Raw genomic sequence first — 21,522 nt, 5'->3', positions numbered from 1 at the left:
ATCAGCCCGGGAGCGGCATCCCTGTCCCTTCCAAAGTACAAAGGAGTAGACATTGCCAGAAGCAGTATATCAAGAGTGAATATCATCTCCTGCTGTCTAGAGGGCAGGGGAGCAGAGAGAGAACCTCACGTCTAGCTGGAAGGAACAGCTGAGAAAAGATGAAGTACTGGTGAGGGAGGGAAGGAAGTAGAAAAGAAAGTGAAAACAGTAACAGCTACCATGCGTTACATGCCCGGCACTGGACTGAATGCCAGACCTATCATATTGTTTAATCCCTGCCACAATTTTCCATGAAGCAGGTAGGATTGTCCTCATTTTACGAATAAGGAGAGTCTAACAGAGCTTAAGGAAGCTGTCCAAGTTCACACAGTCGGTGACAAAGCAAGATTCGCACCAAGGTCCTCAGACTCTGTGCTTATAATTACGATGCTAATTTCTCCAAAGCCAAGACAGCCCTTTTCCAGGGAGGGATGACCCCCCATTCAGGAGAAGTATCAAGTATTGACTGGTGGTGTACTTCAAGCAGTCAGGACAAATTGTTCTGGTTTGGAGTGTGCAGTCCAGTGTCCCTGGCTTCCTGACAACTAGAGAGACAGAAAATGGGACCCAGGAGAGCGGTCTTAATCAAAGGAACTTGAGTTATGTCTCCTGGAAAAGAGACACTGAAGGAGTGATTTACTAATCGTCAAACCTCTGAGGATGGTAACTGGCGCTTCTCTAACACCGCCGAGAGAACGAGAAGGAACAAGTTGACAGTCTAGGGAGAGGAGTCAAGGTTGTGGACAAGACAGATGCCCTGGCCACACAGACTGCCCCGCACCAACACACTCGGTGGGGAATCTCCTCCCTGGGAGAGCTCTGGAAACCCTGAGGAAGGTCTGTCCTGCTGGGCACAAGGTGGGCAAGCTGGCTGTCACCAGTCATCACCGAGGTCCGCTGGTCCAAGTCATTTGTTTCTGCTATAATAAAAGCTAATATTTATTGAGCACCTGCCTCCAGCCAGGCCTCATTCTCAAGGGCTTTGATGTATTTCCTCACGTAATCCTCTTAACAGCACTTTGAAGTGGGCACCGATGTCCCCTCCGGTAAGGCATGGAGAGGTTAAGTAAATTGTCCAAAGCCACACAGCTAGGAAGCCCCAGAACCAGGATTCAGACCCAAGCAGCCCACCGCCCTCTCTTTTGCCTCTGACATTCAAGCAGCTAATAGCTTCCCCCCACACAGAGATGGAGAAACCGAGGCTCTAGCTGTGAAGTGGGGTGCCAGATTCAGGCCACACTTTGTAGCGTGTCAGGGAGCCCCCCTCTTCTTGTTCTCTCCTCATTCCTCTTCCACCTCACTGTGCTTGAGGCTGGGTTCCTCTCTGTTCACGGGCCTCTCTGTCCTGCAGGGGAGCTGGAGAAGCAGCAGGGAGCAAAGACACTGTCCTTCAAGTCCAGCGGGGCACAGGTGGACCCACAGTCCAAGCACGGATCGCCTACAGGTGAGCCCTGGTTCTGCTCCATTGTCCCAGGCCCCAGGCCTACGATGGCCCTGGGCCTGCACGGGGGCCACCCTCTGCCCCCAGCCTGGGGTTCCTGGGGAATTGGGGTGAGGAAAGTACTCGTTCCCATGGCCATTTCTTTCTGCTAGGAGCTCCAGGCTTAATCTCATGGGCCTTAGTGGTGCGAGTGAGAAGGAAGGCGAGAGAGGAATGTGTCGATTTACATGCTGTCCTGAGGCCCTGGGTCCCTGTGAAAAACAACCATTCTCCCTGGAGGAGTCAGGCCAAGACAGCCCTAACCCCAGTCGGGGAGCCTCCTACCCACCCCCTCCCACCCCACACCCAGGCTGTCTGGGGACTCCGGTTCACTGGAGGGGGTGACAGGTGTAGTAAAGAGAAGCAGCATGACCCCGGTAAGGAGAGTGGCCAGGAGGGCCTGGGAATCTTGGTCTGCCCGTCCAGTCCTTTCCCTAAGGAGCCACGAGTGCTTTCCTATCCCAGGCCAGAGTCAGCCCGCCCCCAAACCCAGATAAACCTCCAAACCTAACTTCCCAAATGGTTTCTTCAAATTGACTTGTGCACTCCAGACGCATCAAGCCAGCCTCAGATTTTTTTTTTTGACCACTTTTGGCCACGTTTTCTAGACCTGCTTTATTTCTTCCATGGACATCTTCCTACTTTCTACCTGTTGCCCCTCACCTTTACCCCCACCCACAGGGGGCATGGGAAGAGTTACCTCCACCCCCACTCTGCAGTCCCAAATAAAAATTAGAGGGCGAGATGGCGTGAGAATTAACTCCCATCCCAACAAACCCCCAGCAAACCATCAGAACTGTTCACTAATTAATTAATTCAGCCATTTATTCTTTCATTTAACCAACATTTATTGGGTGCCTGCTGTGTGTCCCCTGCTAAGCACTAGAAGACCAGGGTTCCAGCAAGACATTAGCTTGAGCTGAGACACTCCGGTGGGTTTCAGGCTGGTCCCCAACCCTCAGTTACAGCCATGACACCGTGATGCTGGGACAGACAGCATCACAACACCGGTCACTCAGCTAGGAGATGAGATTCATTTTCCAGACAAGACTTGGGGCTGTTTCAGCTGCATGGAGATTCTCACTCTGATATCATCTTCTGTGTATGGGTTTGACCTGCCATCATGCAGGCATAATTCTCCACCCTGCCTGATTTTTCAGCCGGCCCCTTCATGCCTGTAAGGTCACAGTATACGAGTCGCTGCTTGTTTGCACAGCTGTTGAAACTCCAGAGCCAAACCTCAGTTGTGATTAAGCACTTGACACCCCACCCCACTCTGCATCCCAGCATGCCTCTTCTGGAAGCTGCACCCCCCAATCAGACCAGGATGCATGTCTCCATGGCCTGGTCCATCAGTTACCTCCCCTGTGGGGTTCTCCTAGGTTCCAAATAATGGCAGAGCTCCCTCTGTGCTACAGAAAGCAGGGCGATGAGCACAGCAAGGGAACTTGCTCATGCGTGAGCACACACACACACACACACACACACACACACATGCACACTGTGTTGAGAAGTCACAGGGGCTCCAGCAGAGGGGCTCTGGGTGGCCTGCTGGGGGCAGGGGTGGGAGCCAGGAGCGACTGAGCCAGAAAAAGCTACCACGATGTCCCTAGAGATCTGCAGGGTCCCCAGTGCTGTGCTGGCCCAGTCAGAATGCCCCAGCAGCAGTTACACAGCCTTCATCAGCTAAGCTTAAGCTAAGCATGCCAGGCCCTGTGGTGAGTGCTCTACAGGTCCCTGCTCATTGAATCCCCACCACTCAGCCAAGTAGCAGGGGTAGAAACACAAAAGGAACACGGCCCCTCCCTCAAGGTGCCTGTGGCTGAAAGAGGCAGGTTAGTGCAGTGCCCACAAACACACAGCAGAGCCTCCTGGTGTCTCTGAGAGCCAAGAACCAATGCCACCGCAAAACCAACTTCCACAGTCCATACCGGGGAACCTTTGACAGTGGCTCAGGCTGTCAAGACTGAGCAATGCTTGCTGAAACTCAGTAATGCTCGCTTAAAAAACCTCAGAGATCTTCTAGGCTGGACTCCCAAGGTCGCACAGCTACTAAGTGGCAGAACTGGGCTCCGACTTCTAGCCCCCGCCCTGGGGCTGCACCTCCGTCAGGAGTGGCATGGTACCCAGAGTCTTCTGGCCACAACGTGTAACTGCAAGGATGCTTGGTATTGGGGGTGGAGGGGTGGGGTGGGGGCTGGGAGGGAGAGGCAGGGATTTGTGTCGGGCTGGTTGGAGAGTGAGCCCTGTGCTCTTTGCATTCAAAGCCAAAAGGGAAGCTGCCCTGGGGGAGAAGCCGGTGGAGAGCACGGTGGAGGTAAGTGGAGGCCTGGTTGCCCAGGTGAGTGGTTCCGTGCACCCCCGCTTGTCCTTCTTCTCACTGTCTCTGTTGTTTCTCTTCTCAGGTATTAATCAATGCCTCCCCAGCCCGACTCACCATTTTACCAATTTCAAGAGATACAATTAAAAGTTACTGCTAGCATGGGTAATGCCACTGTTCCAGCACCTAATAATGCCACAGCACTTTCTGCCCATTCCCCAGCTGAGTGCCCTCCGAGGCCGAGCTCCCAGACCAACACCTGCAGAGATGCCCATGCCGCCTCCGTAGCGACCCCACCCATCCCCCAACCCACTCCCCCAGCAGATCACTCACTGATCCCCCTAGTACCCGCTGTATCAGGGAAGCCACTGTTCCCTTTTCCTCAGTTGCCCTATCCTCCATAGGAGGGAGCCTGGGCCCCTCCAGAGACTCACCTCTCAAGTCCAGCCCCAGTGACCACTTCCACCCCGGATCCTGCCCTCAGCCGCCTCTTGGGGCAGGTGGAGAACTGGAGGGGGCAGCTGAGAGGGTGGAGCTCCTCCCTGGACCGGCTGGTCCATTCGGAAAGCTGGCCATGGCGTAGGAGTGTGTGCAGGAGCTGATGAGGCAGAACAGGGTTGAGTCGTCCTAGGGATTTCACTGGGGGTGGGGAGCACGTAAATTTGAAGACTGTCCGTGTGGGAGGGGGGTTGCCCATCCCCAAGCCACGTAGCCACAGAAGCTGGTCCTTGCCAGGCCTCCAAGTGTCACCTGGGGGGCATTCAGTGGCCCCTACAAGCTTTGCTGGGGCCCAGTCCTCCCCCACTGCTCCCCAGTGAGCCTTCCCCTCCCACTCCTCTGCCAGGCTTCCAGGGACTACTAGCTTCTCACACAGACACCTCCTTTCCCAGCCCCACCCCAAGCTGGAGGAGCCCCCACTTAGAGGTCTGAGGGAGGAGTCTGCCCACCAGGATGCCCCAGGGCAGCCCCGTGTCTTCCCTCTTTCCCCATGGCCCCCACCCCCCACACACCTGTGTCTGGAGGAGGCACCTTTACACGGAGGAGCTTCCTGCCCCGGCAGCTGACAAGCCCCCAGGGTGGGTATTCCATCCCCTGCCCCCTCTTCTCCCCATCTTCCTGCAGCTGCCCATTCTCTAGCCTTGCAGATAAACACACAAAGTTACCAGCCTTCCGGTTTGTTCTACCAGCTCTGCCCGTGCCTTAGCCTGACCTGCCCAGGGAGGACAAGCGACCTGATGGCCCGTTCTCCCCTCCCACCCTGCCAGAGGGCCATGTGGCTATCTGCAAGGCTGCCACCCCCAGCCAGCCCCAGGGCCCTGCCAGCCTCTGCTCCCCTGCACGGAGGGCAGCCTCGCTGCTCCCGGCCTCTCAGCTGGACCCCAAGCTCTCTTGTCCTCTGCCCTCTCTCGTCATTGCCTGGCCGAGCCCCTCTGGCAGGCGCTTCTCCATCTTCTCTGAGCTGTTCTGACCTGCTACTCATGTTCCATCTCCTCTCTTTCTTTCTCTCTCTTTCTCTCTCTTTTCTCTCCCCTTCATCAGCAGGAAGGTGAGAAGGGGGTCAAAATGAATGTTTTGCTGTCACTTCCTGCTGCTCACTTACCATTAGAGATACGGGATCCAGGCTGGGGTGGAGATGAGGGAGGTGCAGACAGTGGAGGGGATGAGGAAGCAAGAAGTGAAGAAGAGGCGAGGAGGAGCCAAAAGCTGCGGTGCTGTGTGGGCGGGAGGGTCACGGCCCCTGGGAAGAGAAGGCAGGCTCAGGGGGTCTGGATTAGGGCGGTCAGACTTCTGCTGTACAGTCTGGGGGAGCAGGAGGGTAGAAAGTCTGCACCCACCGTTCAGGCCACTTTTCTCGTGGGGAATAACTCAGAATCCATGCAGGTGGGGCAAGGAGCCAGTGCCCTCCGGCAGCGGGGGGCAGAGGCCTTCTGCCAGAATGAGGTCCACAGAGGGCTCCCCAGGAGGAAGGTGGGCCCCAGCAATGCCCTGTGCCTGCCCTGTGTCCTGGCAGGGCACTGAGGGACTCAGGGGCTCCTTCATTTCATTGGGGGGAATCTCAGGCCTAGAAAATGCTGCCAAAGTTGGAGGTTGAGAGGGAAGAGCAAAGCCTGCAATGTGGATATTGAAGGGGCGGACGGAGCCGGCGCTTGGGGAACTGTGGAGCAGCCCAAGGGGAGGGCACAGGCCCAGAGACTGCACCTTCTGCTGACAATAGGATCTGCTGGTTTAGGTCTCTGAGATAGTTTTGAGCTGAGCCATCTTGGTCTAGGCCTGGCGATCAAGGCCCCTCCCCTACAGCATCGATTTCCCCCTCTGTGCTCTTCTGGGCAGCCCATCCTGGGTGACGATGCCCAAGGGCAGTAGGATGCGTCCTCAGGGTGAAGGTCTCAGCCACTCCAGAAGGCCAGGTGTTAGAAGGGGACTGAGGCATGTTGCACCTACAGGCTGGGGAGCTGGAGGGTGAGGAATTAACCCCTCCCCTCCCAGAAGGTGCTAGCTCCCTTCCTCCCATTTCCTCAACCTCCCCCTGCCAGCAAGAGGAGGCCAGGCTGGTTCACAGTGACTTCCAGGGGCTGAGAGAGGGGGTGAAGATTAGAGTCCTTTCTGGGTACCGTCTCCTGCAGCGGGACACGTTTAACCGGGACGCAGGCTGGGCCAGAAAGGCAGCTAGGGACCACACTCTGGCCTTGGCTGTCTGGGCTGCTTTCACATGCATGGTTTTGGCCTTGGGGATCCAGGAGGATCCGGTAGGTCCAGATCACGTATTCAGGGGCCCCTGGCATTTTGGGTTTGGGCACCTTTGTAATTCGACAGAACAATGAAGCTTCTCCTTTAACAAAGCAGGCGGGAGGAAGGGGCTTGAAAGGCTCAAAGATGACTGACTGTCCCTCAACACAGCTCTGGGAAGCAAGGAGGGGGCAAAGACCATTTCCCCTGTTTTCCAAGCTCAGAGGTGGTGGAGAGGGAGGCAGAGAGAGGTTTGCTTGTGAAATGTGACTGCAGAGCACTGCAGAACCCTAGGGGCGGCTGGCCCAGGTGCCCATCTCACAGGTGAGGAGATGGGCTCTCCCTTCCCCACCCAGGGTCGGCACTTGGGTTCAGCAGTCAGGTTTCCTCCAGGTGGGTGGAGAGATGGCGGGTCCAGGTGAGGGCTGGGAGCCTCCGAGGGGCATAGGAGACAGGAATGGTGGGGAGGGAGGCTCAGGGTAGCCAGTCCTAGCAGCTGGGAATTAGTCTTGTAACATTTCATGCTTCTCTGGCTGTTTCTAAACTAGGTGTCAATTCACAACAGGCTTCAAACGTCTCAGCACAACCCCGGGCTGGGGGCCGAGAGGGGAGCGCCGGTGCCACTGCCAGACCCGCAGCCTAGCCCCTTGAGGGAGCAGCCCCCGCCGCTGCCGCCGCTGCCACCCACACCCCCCGGGACCCTGGTGCAATGCCAGCAAATTGTCAAGGTCATTGTCCTGGACAAGCCCTGCTTGGCCCGCATGGAGCCCCTGCTGAGCCAGGCTCTCTCCTGCTACACCTCGTCCTCCTCCGACTCCTGTGGCTCCACACCCCTGGGTGGCCCAGGCTCCCCGGTCAAGGTCATCCACCAGCCTCCGCTGCCCCCGCCCCCACCCCCCTACAACCACCCCCACCAGTACTGCCCGCCCGGCTCTCTGCTGCACCGGCGCCGCTACTCCAGCGGCTCCAGGAGCCTGGTGTAGACTCTGCCCACCCCCCCACCCTGCTGCTGTCCCAGGAGGGCTGGCCGCTGGGGGGCCCTCGGCTGCACCCAACAGCCCCCACCGCCCCTTTGCTCGCTGCTCCCCATGCCCTGGCACGATGCACTACTGGTCACTGATCACCATCATTTTGGAAAGAGAATCCCAATCCCTGGCACCTGGGTTTGCCTTGCCCAACCCTGCTCCCCTCACTCCATTGAGCACCCCTTCCCCCCAATCTGGAGACACCACCTCACTCTCCTGGGGCCCCACACAGCCAGGCACGTCCAGACCTCCTCTTCCTCCTGCCACCACTCTGGCCACTTGGGCCTCGGACTGAAGAAAGCAAGAGCTGAGGGCCTAACTGGCTTCTGAGTCTTGAGTGTGTTAGGCCCCAGGCCTCAGGCCAGGTAAGGAGGCTTCCTCTGCTGCACCTGAAGCCCAGCAGTCTCAGGAGTTTGGTCACACCCTCTGCCTCCTCCCAGGGCCTTTTCCTGCTTTCTCAGGAGCTGGGCCCTGCCTGCCCAGGGCTGCTCAGACTTCAGGAAAGTTTTGAGAAAGGTTAAGAGGGAAAGATCAAGTCGGCAGAGCCATGGAATCGTGAGGTCCTACATCCATAAAATCCAACTTTTAAAAGGGTTTCTTCGTTTTCTAGCCCCAGATATGACCTGGCCAATGCAAAGTGCCCAGGGCATGGACTTAAACACACATGGGTTCTTCCAATGTGGAAGTACAAACAGGGAGAAGGAGCAGTGATTTGCCCAGGGACAAATGCAGCCAGCAGAGGTAGAATTTGGACCCACGTCCAGACTCCCTCTTGAATGATTTCTGTGGCCTCCAGGAGAGGTTTGCACACATCCACGGGTGAGAGGAGCAGGTGGTCCAGAGGTGCTTGCACGCCCCCTGCTGCCATCCCAAACCAGCCCTTCAGCCTTTAAATCCCTGACCCCCCTCCCCGACCCCAGAAGGTGCCAGACCTGCCTCCAGTAGGAGTGGCTAAAAGACCCCTTCGCCTTCACAATTGCAAAAGAGAGCCAAGCTGGGCTCGCTGACCTCCCAGGTCAGCTTTTATGAGACCCCACGGAACCCAGGCAGCCCAGCCCCAAAGATCTGGGGCAGCAGCATAGCCTGCCCCAATCCCAGGCCTTTCAAGGAAGTTCTGTCCCAAACCAGGCTGGACTCTCCAGTCCTGTGCCAAGAGCTCGTTGCTGTCCTTCATTAAGATCCTGTCCCACTTGGAGCCCGTTATCAAAGCATGCCAAGAGATGGCAATGAATATCGGGCAGGTCTAAAGTGAATCTGCTTCTTCCTGATGCCTACCCTGTGCCCTAAAGGGAGTGCCCTGAGCCAGCTAGGAGGCACAGAGTCCTCCCCCACTCTAGGAGGTTCCAGATGACCTAGTTTCGTGTGCGTGTGCGTGTGTGTGTGTGTGTGTGTGTGGTCACCCAGACGTCAGTATGATGTCACCCGGTGAGTTTATTTCTGGCTGTGTCTTTGTCAGCCTGGTTTCCATAACTTGTGACCAATTTGCCGCCTCCTCCCTCGGTGGCTGCCCAGCTAATGTCCCCGTCCTTGTTGCCCTGGCCCCTGTCCTGGGTCTTCCCTATAACAGGTGGCTCCAATCCACAGCCTTTTGGAACAGACTGGCTGACAGACGGAGCACAAGGATTCAGTCCCCTCTGGTGCCCTTGGCCAAGGCAGGGATCACCCTTAAAAAGTGCAGGCCTAGGCCGCAGGAGTCGGGGACTCAGGAGGGAGTGGATGAAGCTCAAATGAGAAGCCGTGCTGGAAGGGAGTGTAGGCAGCAGGGAGGAAGAGGGGCTGTGAGGCGGCTAAGTGTGCTCATAGGGTGGGGACCATGAATGCCGGAGCTGCTGAGAAGGGACACGGTCTCAGCCATCGGATCCCCTTGTCACCTACTCACATAGTGCTTCTCGCTGACAGCCCCCACCTCCCTGTTGATGGGCGTGCCAACTCTGGCCCCTCCCCCCACCTCTGCCACAGCCCTAACCTGGAAGGGCTCAGCCTCAGGGCTGACATGTGCCTGGAGCCTCTCTCTGAGGACCCAGATGCTCAGGCATCTCAGGGCCCCTTCCCCAGGTGGGGGCTTCCCCGCCCCCTGTCACTGCGGTGGCAGCACTGGGAGGCCTGGCCTAGGAGGCAGACCAGCCTGGGGTCAGCAGCACGTGGCACCAAGCCCGAGCTATGAGGACCTTTTAATTCCTGATGGCCTGAAGCGGGGTGCAATGGGGCCCCCTCACTGTTGGGGAAGCAAGAGTTCCCATTGCTTATAACCGCCCTCCCCTGATCAGCCAACAGGCTAAAGTTGAGACCCACCGCTGTCCCTGTCCCCAGAGCCTCATCCCCAAAGACCTGGGATAAGCCTCCTGCTCCTCCCATGGCAGCAGCCGTGCAGAGCCTCCAGCTCTCCCAGTGAGCCCAGCTGCAGATGCGCTCGGCTCCCCCTGGCTCCCAAGATGGTGGGGGCAATGGAGGGCTGACTGGGCCCCCAGACACAGCGTCCTGGGTACATGTCCGATTACCCCAGGGTGGTCCCACTTTATCAACTCTCTAGGCCTTATTTTAGAGGATCTGGGCCCCTTGCTCAATTTTATCCATCTGGCCCCAACTCCAGAATCAAGAATGGGAAATACAACTCCCTTTCCCACATGGTTTCAGGCAAGTCCCACCCCACACCTGGAGTAAGACCCGCCCTGGCAGCTTGAGCTGGAAGACTGCCTGCCTCCAAGGGCACACGTATTGATCAGCCCTGAGCCCTTGACCCCTGAGATCCTTGACACCCCCGACCCCTGCCCCTGTGCCCCCACAGCCTGCCAGAATGTGTCTTTGTGTCCAATAGGCTTCCCTGGTAACCATCCGTCCATCTGTCCCTGTGTTCTGCTGTATATACCTTCTTGCTGCACCCCACCTCCCTGCATATGCCCCTTCACCCCGCTGGAGAGAAACCTCTCTAGGGAAAGGCAGGGTGGCTGCACCCAGCGACTAATCCAAATGGCAAATATTTTGTAACAAAATAGCCCAGAGGTATTTTATCTGTTCAATTCATAGAGTTTTAGAGATTATATTGAAATATGTCACTTGAGCAAATTTTGTGTTGGTTGCATTTGTTTTGTTCTCTCAGAGGGAAGTCCCGCTTTAAATCAGAGTGTCTGATTGTCCAGAGGCCAAAGCCAGAGGCTGTTCTGAGGCCCTCCGACCTGAGGTCTTTGAGCACTGGGCTGCCAGTCTGCTCTCTTCTGGCCACAGTGATGTCACCCCTCACCCCAGGAGGAGGTACCTCTGTGCCACCATGGGACATGGTTAGGAAGCCCCAACTTAACTAAAGGAGACTTGGGTGTGGGGGGTCATATGATGGGACAGAGCTGGGGATGCAGGGCCGTGGAGCTGACCCCACCAACTTACCTGTCAGCCAGGTAAGAGAGCACCTAACTGTGGAGACCGGAGCAGTTTTGGGGGGAGGAGGCCCCATGACTGGCAGTGTGCATCTCAGTAGAGTGAGAGACAAGGGACCAGGACCGCATCTGCCCTGCATGACTTTCTGCAATGGAGAACAGGGGCATGTTGGGGACCCAGGGTCCCACTGACCATGGTCAACCCCCCAAAGCCTGACTGTCTAATCACAGGTCTGCTTTGACAAGCCCTGTGTGGAGGGCACCAGGCTCAAGTGAAGGGACTGAGGGAACACTACCAGGGAAGGTACACGGAACCACAGAGTGTGGGGGTGCAAACATCTGTGGGTTGCTGGAGGGGATGCTGAGATTTGGTGGCGGCAGGATAAGACGAAGACAAGGTGGCTGTAATGCAGGAGAAAACAAGAAAATCAAGGCTAGGGAGAGACACAAGGGGCTTGGGCCAGCATTCACAGCTACATGCAGTGCTCACATCAGGCTCCATGGACAGAGGCTTCACAGAGAGTGATTTCTCCTGGCAGAGGAGAGAGGAGAGAGCCTTCCAGCAAAGCTGAAGCATCAGAGGCACTGCACCATGGGAAAAAAGCAACCAGCCAAGATGGCGGGGCCAGGGACACCTGCAAAGAGGGCAACCAGCTCTCCTGGTGACCAGAACTCTGAACACCCTGAAATCCAGACAGCTCCCCAGGTTGGGTCCCATTATCCCCTGCAAAAGTGGAGAGGAACATGACCTCTACCCTCCTTCCGGAAACGGGAAATTCCAGGAGCAGCCTGGGGCCAGCTAGGACCTGTCCCATCCTGGGAACTCTCTGACCCAAGAATCTGAGGACAGGCCCCTCGAGAGCACCCCTGAGGGGACCCAGCTCAGCCCAGGCCTGGGAGAGGGCCAAAGGCCAAAAGGGCTGCTGCTGTGTGAGAACACAGGCTAGCCACCATTCTCCAAGCCTGCCGGCCCCTGAGGTCATCTGGAAGGAACGGCCATTCCTGGCTCAGCAAGAGAGAAAGACCATTGTCTCTAACAGAGGCCCCTGGATCCATCTGCCACAGGGCTGGAGAGCCAGGGTCAGTGACTCTCCCTGGTAGTGACCCTTTGGGGGGAAACTCAAACTCATCAGCCATTGACGTAGAATGTTTCCAATAAGGGAGACAGGGATGGATAGGCTTGTAGCTGAGAGCAATGGGCCAGAACGAGATGCCAGCGCTAGAATCCAGGGAAAGTCAGCAAGGCTGCGAAGCCCCAGCATGCACCAGGCCCCCGCCTGGGGGTGGGGGGTACACAGTGAATGGGACAAAATTCCTGCCCTCTGGGAGCTCACACAGAGTGGTACCGTCACACACAGACCAATTACTCTCACATAGTGAGTGCTGGCACGCTAGAGGTGACAGGGAAGGGCTGTGTCAGAGTGAACAGTCAAGGAAGGCCTCTGCGGGGAGGCATATTCAACAAGGTCAAGGTCAGGTCTGAGGGCAGGTGAGCAGTTCAGAGACCATCTCCACAATGTTGAATGGCCACAGTGTTTTGAGGCAGAAACCGAGATATTTCCTAATATATGAATTTACTTACATGAAAATCGTTACTATCTCTTACTTAAATGCATTTGAAGAACTACTTATACTGAGGAAATAATAAAATTAGGCTTCTCCTGGAAAACTCCGGACAGATGGGCATGATAATCAGCGGGAAAGGAGGTGGGTTGAAAGCAGGCTGTCAGGCTGTTCCAGAGGCAGGCCGGGTGGGGGTGGCATTAAGGGCTGGGCCGTAGCAGGAGGACCCAGGCCACCAGTGCAGGCCCCAGAAGAGAAACACCCACAGTGAGGAAATGCTGTCCTGCCACCGGGCAGTACTGTCCAGACCCAGGGCTCCCGTATGGTTCTCCTGATGGGGAGGAGCCCACCCCAGGGCGCCATGAGCCCACAGGCAGCACTCTTCCCCCTCCCTGTCTTCCCTGTCACCCCAAACCAAGGGGACTCAGGTTTGCAATTTAAAATATAATAGGGGGTGCCTGGGAGGTTCAGTCAGTTAAGTGTCCGACTTGGGCTCAGGTCATGATCTCATGGTTCTTGGTTTTGAGTCCATCGTGGGCCTCTGCACTGACAGCTCAGAGCCTGGAGCCTGTTTCGGATTCTGTGTCTCCCTCTCTCTCTGCCCCTCCCCTGCTTGTGTTCTTTCTCTTTCTCTCAAAAATAAATAGATAAACATTAAATAAATAAATGAATAAATAAATAAAATATAACTGCATGGACTCCATGGCCCATTACCCACAAGGCCCTGGGATTGGCACCTTTTCCGACCTCAGAGTGAATTTCACAAAACTGTAGTAGGGTTGATTTCTCGTCCAGTAGGACAGGCAGAACACCACTGTGCGCCTTGGCGAGCCTATCTTCCTTCCCCAGCCCTGACAGATGTGGCTAATTGACCACTGCTTTTCAGGAATCACCACCAGTCAACAAATGTTGACACCTGGGATGAAATTCAGTTACCAGCCACCCATGGTGTCCTTGTGGAGCCACCTTGAGGGAAGCCATGGATGGAGGGGGTTTTAGAGCAAGAGGCCCAGCCAGACTCTGGGTCCCAGGGAGGAAGTCTCCTCAAACACCAGCAGCAGGGGCTCGTGCCCACTGTTGTCAGATTGCCTGTGGAAAATGGCTCGGGAGGATGCCTCACTATTCCTTAGCTCAGCGATGCTCTGCCTGTCTGATGCTCAGGACCGCTTTTCTTGGGGCTCCACACCGCTCCAGCACCCTGTCAACACCCTGCCCAGTAGGTCCCCTCACTCCTCTACTCACTGGCCACCAGCTCCCTCTCTCCTCTGACCCATAGAGCGAACCACTGAGGTACAAGACAGCAGCCAGGGTCATAGATGCAGGTGAGGAGTGCCAGGGGGGACAGAACTCAGAAGAGCTCTCCATCCCTGGGCAAAGCATGGCTGGGAGAGGCCACCACCAGGCATTTCTGGCCTTGAGAGACCCTTCACGGGACAGGGGAATGTGTTCCCTCCAGGAGCACGTGGGGCCCAGGCAGAGCCCAGTGGCCTGGAGTCACAGGCTGAGCTCTTATGTGCTCCCCTCCCCTTCCCAGGAAGGAGCCAGGCCCAGCGATAGGCCCCATGTCCCAGCCTGGAGACAGAACTGGTTCCACTGGGAAAATTCCATTCTGGAAGAGGCTGGAGGGTGAGAGAACTGGGTCGGGAGATGAAGAGGAGGGCTGGAAACTCTTTCCTCTGTCCCTCCATCCCTCCTGCAGGTCTGGGTGGCTCCTTTCCCGAGGGAACCAGGCGCCCTAACCCCATTAGCCAGCCCTGAGCACCTCGGTGCTTCCTGCTTCCATGACCCTGAAGAACCTCAAGGCAGACTCTGGAAAAGTTGTGGGAACTAGCTGCGGGAAGGCAGGAAGCCACCAGGAGAGCTGGCTCTTATTCCCACATTCCCAACTTCCCTCCCCCCAGCACCCCCAATCCTTTTTCCTTCTAAGACATCTGGGCTAGGAAGTGGCCTCCCCACCAACCCCCAGGCTTAAGGGGGTTATGCCACCCCCTGTGCCACCATCACAGGGAGGCACAGGGTCCCAGAACATTCGACCTGGAAGCAGACAGTTTAGTCAGTCCAACTGCTTCCTTTTATGGATAAGGAGACTTTCATTTAAGACGTTAAATTAAAGCCTCAAAAATAACAACAGAATAATCCTACGGGCAGTAGGGGGAAGGAAATAACAAAGACAAAAGCAGAAATAATGAAATAGGAAAGACATACACAATAGACAGAATTAACAAAACCAGAAGTTAGTCCCATTTGACTACTGATCATGAAGATGAGAGTCGTCACAGATAAGTACGTTAAGGCAACAAGGGTTGGAACTACCCACACTGCAGAAATGTGGTTTTAAGTAGAGACTACTCCAAAAAAACTCCAAACTATATACCGTATTACAACACATTTGAAAACCTTCACAGGGAGAGACTGGGTGGCTCAGTCAGTTGAGCGTTCAATTCTTGGTTTCAGCTCAGGTCATGATCCCAGGGTTGTGAGAACGAGCCCCATGTCAGGCTCTGTGCTGAGCGTGGAGCCATCTTGGGATTCCCTCTCTCTCCTTTTGCCCCTCTCCCCTGCTCGTGCTGTCTCTCTCTTAAATAAAAAAAGGAAGGAAGAAATAAGAAAGAAAGAAAGAAAGAAAGAAAGAAAGAAAGAAAGAAAAAGAAAGAAAACCTTCACAGAATGAATACTATTCTAAAAAAACACCTTACCAAAACTCACTCAAGTACAAACAGAAAATTTGAGATGTATAATCATTAAAGAAATTTGAATGGGTAGTTAAAAATCTATCACCTCCCTCCATGAAAATGATACAAAACCAGGCCAAATGATTTTGCAAAATTCTACCACGCACTGAAGGAACAGATAGTTCTAATCTTACATTAACTCTTTCAGAGAGGAGAACAAAAGAAGGAAATTTCCCAAACTCCTTTTCTGGAGTCATCTTAAAAACAAAAACGAAACCAGACAAGGCTTATATGAGAAAAGAGAAACTACAGGCCACTCTTGCTCCTGAGCATAAATACAATACTTGTAGAGGCAAAATAACATACTGAATCTGGCAGTGAAGAACAAAGAATGTGATAAACCATGACTGAACTCGATTAGTCCCAGGAATTAAAGATGGTTAAATATTAGAAAAACCCATTAATATAATTCACTACATTAACAGATTAAAGGGGAAAAACAATATGATCATTTCAATTGATGCAGAAAAGGCAATCAATAAAATTCAACATTGAGGCACCCGGGTGGCTCAGTCTGTTAAGTATCCGAGAGCATGGCTTTGGCTCATGTCATGCTCTCACAGCTCGTGAGTTCGAGCCCCGAGTCGGGCTCTGTGCTGACAGCTCAGAGCCTGGAGCCTGCTTCAGATTCTGCGTCTCCTTCTCTCTCTGCCCCTCCCCTGCTCATGCTCTCTTTCTTTCTCAAAAATAAATACTAAAAAAATTTTTTTTAATAAATAAATAAAAATACAAAACCAGCAACGTTAGAACAGAGGAAAATGTCATAGCCTTATAAGTGATACCTACCCAAACCTACACCAGCCATCACACCTAGGCGTGGAATATCAGAACGCCTTTCATAACTAGGAAGGAAGGGACGGTACCTGCTCCCACCATCGCTAGTCACCAAGTGAAGGAAAAGGAGGAAAAATGAAAGCATGATGGTCGGAGAAATCCAATTGTCACTATTTCCAGACAGTCCAATTATTTGTAAAAAGCCCTGAAGAATCAAGAGGAAAAATCATTAGAATTAATTCAGAGGAAAAGCCTGCAGCCTGGTAGGGGCTGTTTCTCCTCTGCCCCACAAGCCTGCACTGGCCACTCTCTGGCCTCATCCCCATCCTCTCACGGGGCCCCTCCTCTCACCAATAGACCCCAGCCCAACTGCACTTGCTGAGGACCAGCCAGGTGGGCGCAGGCTGCCTTTTCACGCACTCTGGTAGGCCGGGAGCCAAGTGGGGAGGAGGGCATGGAGTCTCTCTGTGGAGGCCTACCCACTGCAGATGTGGACTGTGCGAGCTCTGGTCTCAGGGCCAGGCCCTCCGGTGCCGCTGAGGACACCCTTAGCAGATCGGTGATGTGGTGTGGGCAGAAAGAGCCTCAGGACGTGATCACATCAGGAGTTTGGGCTGGATTCTTGTTACATCAGCAGGGCTGGATGCTCACCCTGCAGAGGGGCTCAGCCTTGGCCTTGTCAGGGAGTGAGCTCTGACCACCATGCCAGCGGTCACACTGGAAGCACAGAGTGCTGGAATGCAGGACGCCGGGTCCCACAGCACCAACCCACCTCAGCCCCACGTAACTGCCGGGCCCTCAGCAGCCCTCTGCTTGTGGTCCTCCCAGCCTCTCTGTATTGATGACTGGCTAACCAGCTTTTCTTCCCTGTCAGATCCAATCAGCCCGTGGTCAACAGGGAGTAGGCACGTGAGGACCTGGGTGGCAGGCAGGCCTCACCTGCCTCAGAACCGGGAGAAGAGGGCAAGGCCCAGGGTCCGGGGATGGATTTGGAGGGCCAGAGGTGGCGAGGATGTGGGAGAAAGGCAAAGGACTCAGGAGGAATACCAGCGAGGCATCTTCTTCCCAGAGTGCTGAGGGATGCCTCTGACAAGAGGCCACAACTGATCCTTGGAGACGGGGATTCTCGTATGCAGGGAAGCCAAGGGCCTATAGTAGTTACCTGCTGGTGCTTAATAAACTACTCCAAAACTCAGCAGCCTAAAACACTCACTGTGGGTCAGGAAATCAGAGTCCACCCGGCTGGACGTTTCTGGCGCAGGGCCCCTCGGGAGGCTACAGTCAGTGTCAGCCAAGCTTGTGGTCATCTGCAGGCTTGAGTGGCACTGCAGGATCCACTTCCACTGTGGCCCATTCACATGGCTGACACATCAGTGATGGCCCTTGGCTGGAGGCCTTGGCTCCTTCCACATGGGCCTCTCCATTGGGTGCTTGAGTGTCCACATGCATGGCCATTGGCTTTCCCCAAATGACCCAAGAGGTCAAGGCAGAAGAAGCCGTTTGCCACCACTCCATCAGATACACTGTGGATCAAGGGTGTGGGTGCCAGGAGGTAGGGATCACTGAGGACCATCTTGGAGGCTGGTTACCAGGGCCCTTAGGGGAGTAGGAGGTAGGAGGTGGACTATAAGATTTATCCAGAGAGCGCCTTCTGTGCCTCTGCCTATTTTAGGACAACGTGCTGGCCTTTCCAGTGAGCTGAGCTCAAGCCCTGTGATTATGATATTTCCCCCACAGACCCCAGTCCTGGCTCCTTCTTCCAAAATCTCATTAGTCTGTGCCCCTCTGCCTCAAGCTCCCCCCACCCCACCATCTGATTCTGCTCCTTTCCCCTGCCCTAACCCCCATTCCCATAACCTTGTCCCCTCACCTCCACAGCTAAAAGCTTACAAGGCTGACAAGCATTCTCTCTGTAAGCATTCTCTCTCTCTCTCTCTCTCTCTCTCTCTCTCTCTCTCTCTGACTGAGTGGGGGGAGTTCTGATCTGAGGCTCAAGAACCCACATCCCTGGGCCACACTGGGATGGAACAGAAGGGCACAGCTGTGCTTCCTGTCTACAGGGACAGCAGACACAAGGGACCCAACCAGAAGTTAAGAGTCTCCCTCCAGGTGGCCTCTACATGAAGGATGGATTTGGGAGGTGAGCTGGAGGAGGAGCCCAGGCTGTTCCTGGAGGCCCCAAACCAAAGCCAGCCCTCTCTTATGGGGCTCTGCAGGGAGCGGGGTGGGAGAACTACAAAAGTAGGGTGCCAGGCTAGATGGGGGAGCAGTTTCTCCTCACAGACCACAGCCTGCAAATGGGAAGTCCACACCCCAGGGGTCAGAGGCTCCAGTGTCAGCAGAGTTCAAGGCTTCCTCAGCTCCCAGAGCTCTCCCAGCTCAGGGGGATTGGCTGGAGGGGACTGAGCGCACCTGAGTCCACTCCTCAGCTCGTGCACAGGGCAGCACGCTGGATGAGAGGGGGAGGGGCCAAGCCCAGGCCAGCACCAAGGTCCAGCCAAGCAAGGGGGGCATACAGGGAAAGCAAAGTGAGCAGCTGGGAATGGCAAACCCCCGCCTTGGGAGGTGGGCTCCCCGGAAGCCCAGCCTCAGGTGGGGAAGGGATTCCCAGGAAGAACTCGGGGTGCCTAGAAAGCAGGGACAGTCTTAGCCTCACAAAGTGGAGGAGTGCCAGTCAGGTAAAAATGCTTTTGCCTACAGTAAAGGGGAGGATGATTTCTAAGCACATTTGGATGCGCTGGTGGGCTGGGGAGGCAGCTGAGGCCCCAAACTTCAGAAAAGCCAGCTTAACCTTGTCCTTTTTGGCTTCGGAGTCCACTCTACCATGGGAGCTGCCGTGTCCTGGCATTTTTTTCTTTTTTTTACTTTTTTTATTTTTTATTTGAGAGAGAGTGGGGAGAGGGGCAGAGAAAGAGGGAGAGAGAATCCTAAACAGGCTCCATGCTCAGTGCGGAGCCTGATGCGGGACTCGATCTCACAACTCTGAGATCATGGCCTGAGCCAAAATCAAGAGTCAGATGCTCAACTGACTAAGCCACCCATGTGCCCCATGACACTTTATATCTATCTCTGAAATCAAACTTAGCCATCCCCCTTCCTTGAGAAAGGGAAGAGCTCAGGTGGGAGGGGGAGTTGACCAGGATCAATAAATTACATCAGAGGGTTTACAGAATGGGAAATCCATACATGAGCAAGCCATGAACCACCCCTTTTCTAGGCACAGGGACGCCTGAGACCACTTGCCTTTGGTCCCCCGTCCTGCTCAAAGCAAGTGTTCCTGTGCCCTCCCTTGCAGAGTTCTCAGTTCTTCCCCCACGGCACAGATTATGTGAAAAGGTCAGGTATGAATAATAGGAACTGGGGGAGCCTGTGGCAAATTGGACAGTGCCTGGAGGCATTCACCTTCAAGAGTTGTTCTTTAAATATCATACTGGCCAAATCGTAGTTGCCAGATCAGGCCACCAGTTTAAAACTCAAACAGCCTAGATGAGATGAAATCAGACCCCAAGTTATAACCCTGCATCTGCTCTTTATGCATATATGCGCATGCACACACACACACATACACATACACACACATATACACATACACACACACATACATACACACAAACTCCTGAAGTAAAGTGCTCTGGACACTTTGAAGAGTCAAATTGTTGGGGTGCCTGTGTGGCTCAGTTGGTTGAACGTCCGACTTGGTTTCGGCTCAGGTCATGATCTCACAGTTTGTGAGATCAAGCCCCGAGGCATAGAGCCTGTTTGGCATTCTTTCTCTCTCCCCCTCTCTCTCTGCCCCTCCCCCCACTCCACGTGTGCACTCTCTCTCTCTCAAAATAAATAAACTTAAAAAAGAGTCATATTGTTACTCATTGCCCATGTTGTGGGCCCGATAAGTGGTACTCCATAAGCTATGAAGTTGGTCTGAGGTCTCTTTTCCTTAGTGTTCCCTCGGCCCCAACCGCCCCATGAAGGCCCTCTGATACACCCCACCCGCCGCAGACCACAGAGGCTCTGTCTTGGGTGCCAGGGTGGAAGAGGCAGTGAGAGAGGGGAATGGTTGCAGACATGCTGTCTCCAGTGGGGCCCCCGAGCCAGAGCGGAAACCTTCCCAGACAGGCTGGGAGCTTAAAGCCAGGGAACCTGGAGCACCAGAAACTCCTGGTGAGTTTATATGGAGAGAGGAAAAATGGGTGAGGGCCATGGGTGTCTGCAAACAGTCTACAGAGATAGAAGCTGAGGCTCAGGGCCCCACAAGCTGGGGAAAGTGAGTGCCCCGCCAGAGTCCAGAACAGGGCAACCGCCTACAATAGAAAATGTCATATTCCAGGCTGAAAGGGCCCAGGCTAAAAAGCACAGCACACTATGGGGAGGTGGCAGGGGGCTGAGAGGCCTGGCCGACCTCAGCGCCCCCCATGCCCTTGCAGCTAGGCAGCTCCAAGGCAAGCCAACTCTAATGGGGAGCCCTGCTTGGGCCATGGGAGGAGGGTATAGGAAGTATTTAGTTTCCAGAAGGCGAGAGCTTATACAGGGAAGAAACAGCCAGCCAGCCTGCGAGGGCAGAGGAGGCAGGGCCAGGGGAGGCTGCACTGCTCTATCCACCACCAGGTGGCAGCAAAAAGCACTGAACCTGCCTCACATGTCCCCAGGGTCATACAGGAGCGCAATCTGGCTGAAGCAGTTTCTCTCTATCCCTTTCTCCTGGACCTCCTTCTTCACCCACTAACTAGTCCAACAAAAGTAAGCACAGATGTGCAGAGCAGTCAAAGGGAGGCAGAACCCAGGGGTCTGGACATCTGCCTGTGCCCAGCATGCCAACGTACTTGTTCTCACAAGCGGAGAAGCCCTAACAGCTCTGGATGAAGGACGCCAGGCACTCTGAAGATGGAAGTCACCCTGGCTGGACCATGGCTTTTTACTTTGGCCACTGGGCAGTGGCTCTGGGTGACATCTATCTGTGCATCATTGCAGATGGCTATCTATACAGGTGGCTGCCCTTCTTCCAGCTCCCAGGTCCTGCCCCAGGAAACTCTCTTGGAGTGGCCTACCCCACCTCTTCTCCTTCTCCTCCCTTGCCTTTGGCAGGAACTGGCATAATTTTATAGGGACATGGGGAAAGGAGCATCCCAAACACAACACCTCTCTCTCTGTGGGAGACCAGAGGTCTTTCAGACTCCAAGGAAGCAGGGGGAGGGGGGAAGGAGAGATGGAAAATGGCAAGAACAAAAGGATCCAGAGAGGAAATCTGGCCAGATGAGTATGGGATGGCAGAGAAAATGCCAAGGTAAGGATGCCAATCTGGGGAGAGCTGTTCACCCCTCTATAGAGGGGACCACTCTCCTTCCCACCCCAAGACAACATAACTAAACAGATTTGGAGTGAGGCAGAGAAAACTAGCACACAGTAGCAGGCAATCCATACATGCTTGTTAAATATGTATAATGGGGAAGAACACCGGCCTGAGAACAGGGACACCAGGTTTTAGGCATATCTCTGG

The 21,522-nt window shown here is 54.8% G+C and overlaps 1 protein-coding gene across 9 annotated transcripts in view; it reads left to right on the top strand.

Annotated features, from left to right (window-relative positions):
* Nucleotides 1-10,654, top strand: part of IQSEC3 (IQ motif and Sec7 domain ArfGEF 3) — a 108,851-nt gene extending 98,197 nt beyond the window's left edge. For 2 of the 9 annotated variants that reach the window (XM_023256643.2, XM_023256644.2), the window contains 3 exons: nt 1,391-1,483; nt 3,787-3,836; nt 7,115-10,654. In XM_023256643.2, coding sequence (XP_023112411.1) covers nt 1,391-1,483; nt 3,787-3,836; nt 7,115-7,549 — 578 coding nt within the window. In that variant the 3' untranslated portion in view covers nt 7,550-10,654. Of the gene's footprint in view, nt 1-1,390; nt 1,484-3,786; nt 3,837-3,924; nt 4,281-7,114 lie in introns of those variants that run through there. The other 7 variants (XM_023256646.2, XM_023256645.2, XM_023256649.2 and 4 more) reach the window with 7 other exon arrangements.
* The last annotated feature ends 10,868 nt before the right edge of the window (nt 10,655-21,522 follow it).

This window comes from Felis catus, chromosome B4 (assembly GCF_018350175.1).
Source record: "Felis catus isolate Fca126 chromosome B4, F.catus_Fca126_mat1.0, whole genome shotgun sequence".
In the NCBI taxonomy this organism is placed as follows: Eukaryota; Metazoa; Chordata; class Mammalia; order Carnivora; family Felidae; genus Felis; species Felis catus.
The sequence above is the reverse complement of the archived record's forward strand: the minus strand, read 5'-3'. Positions and strand labels throughout refer to the sequence as shown.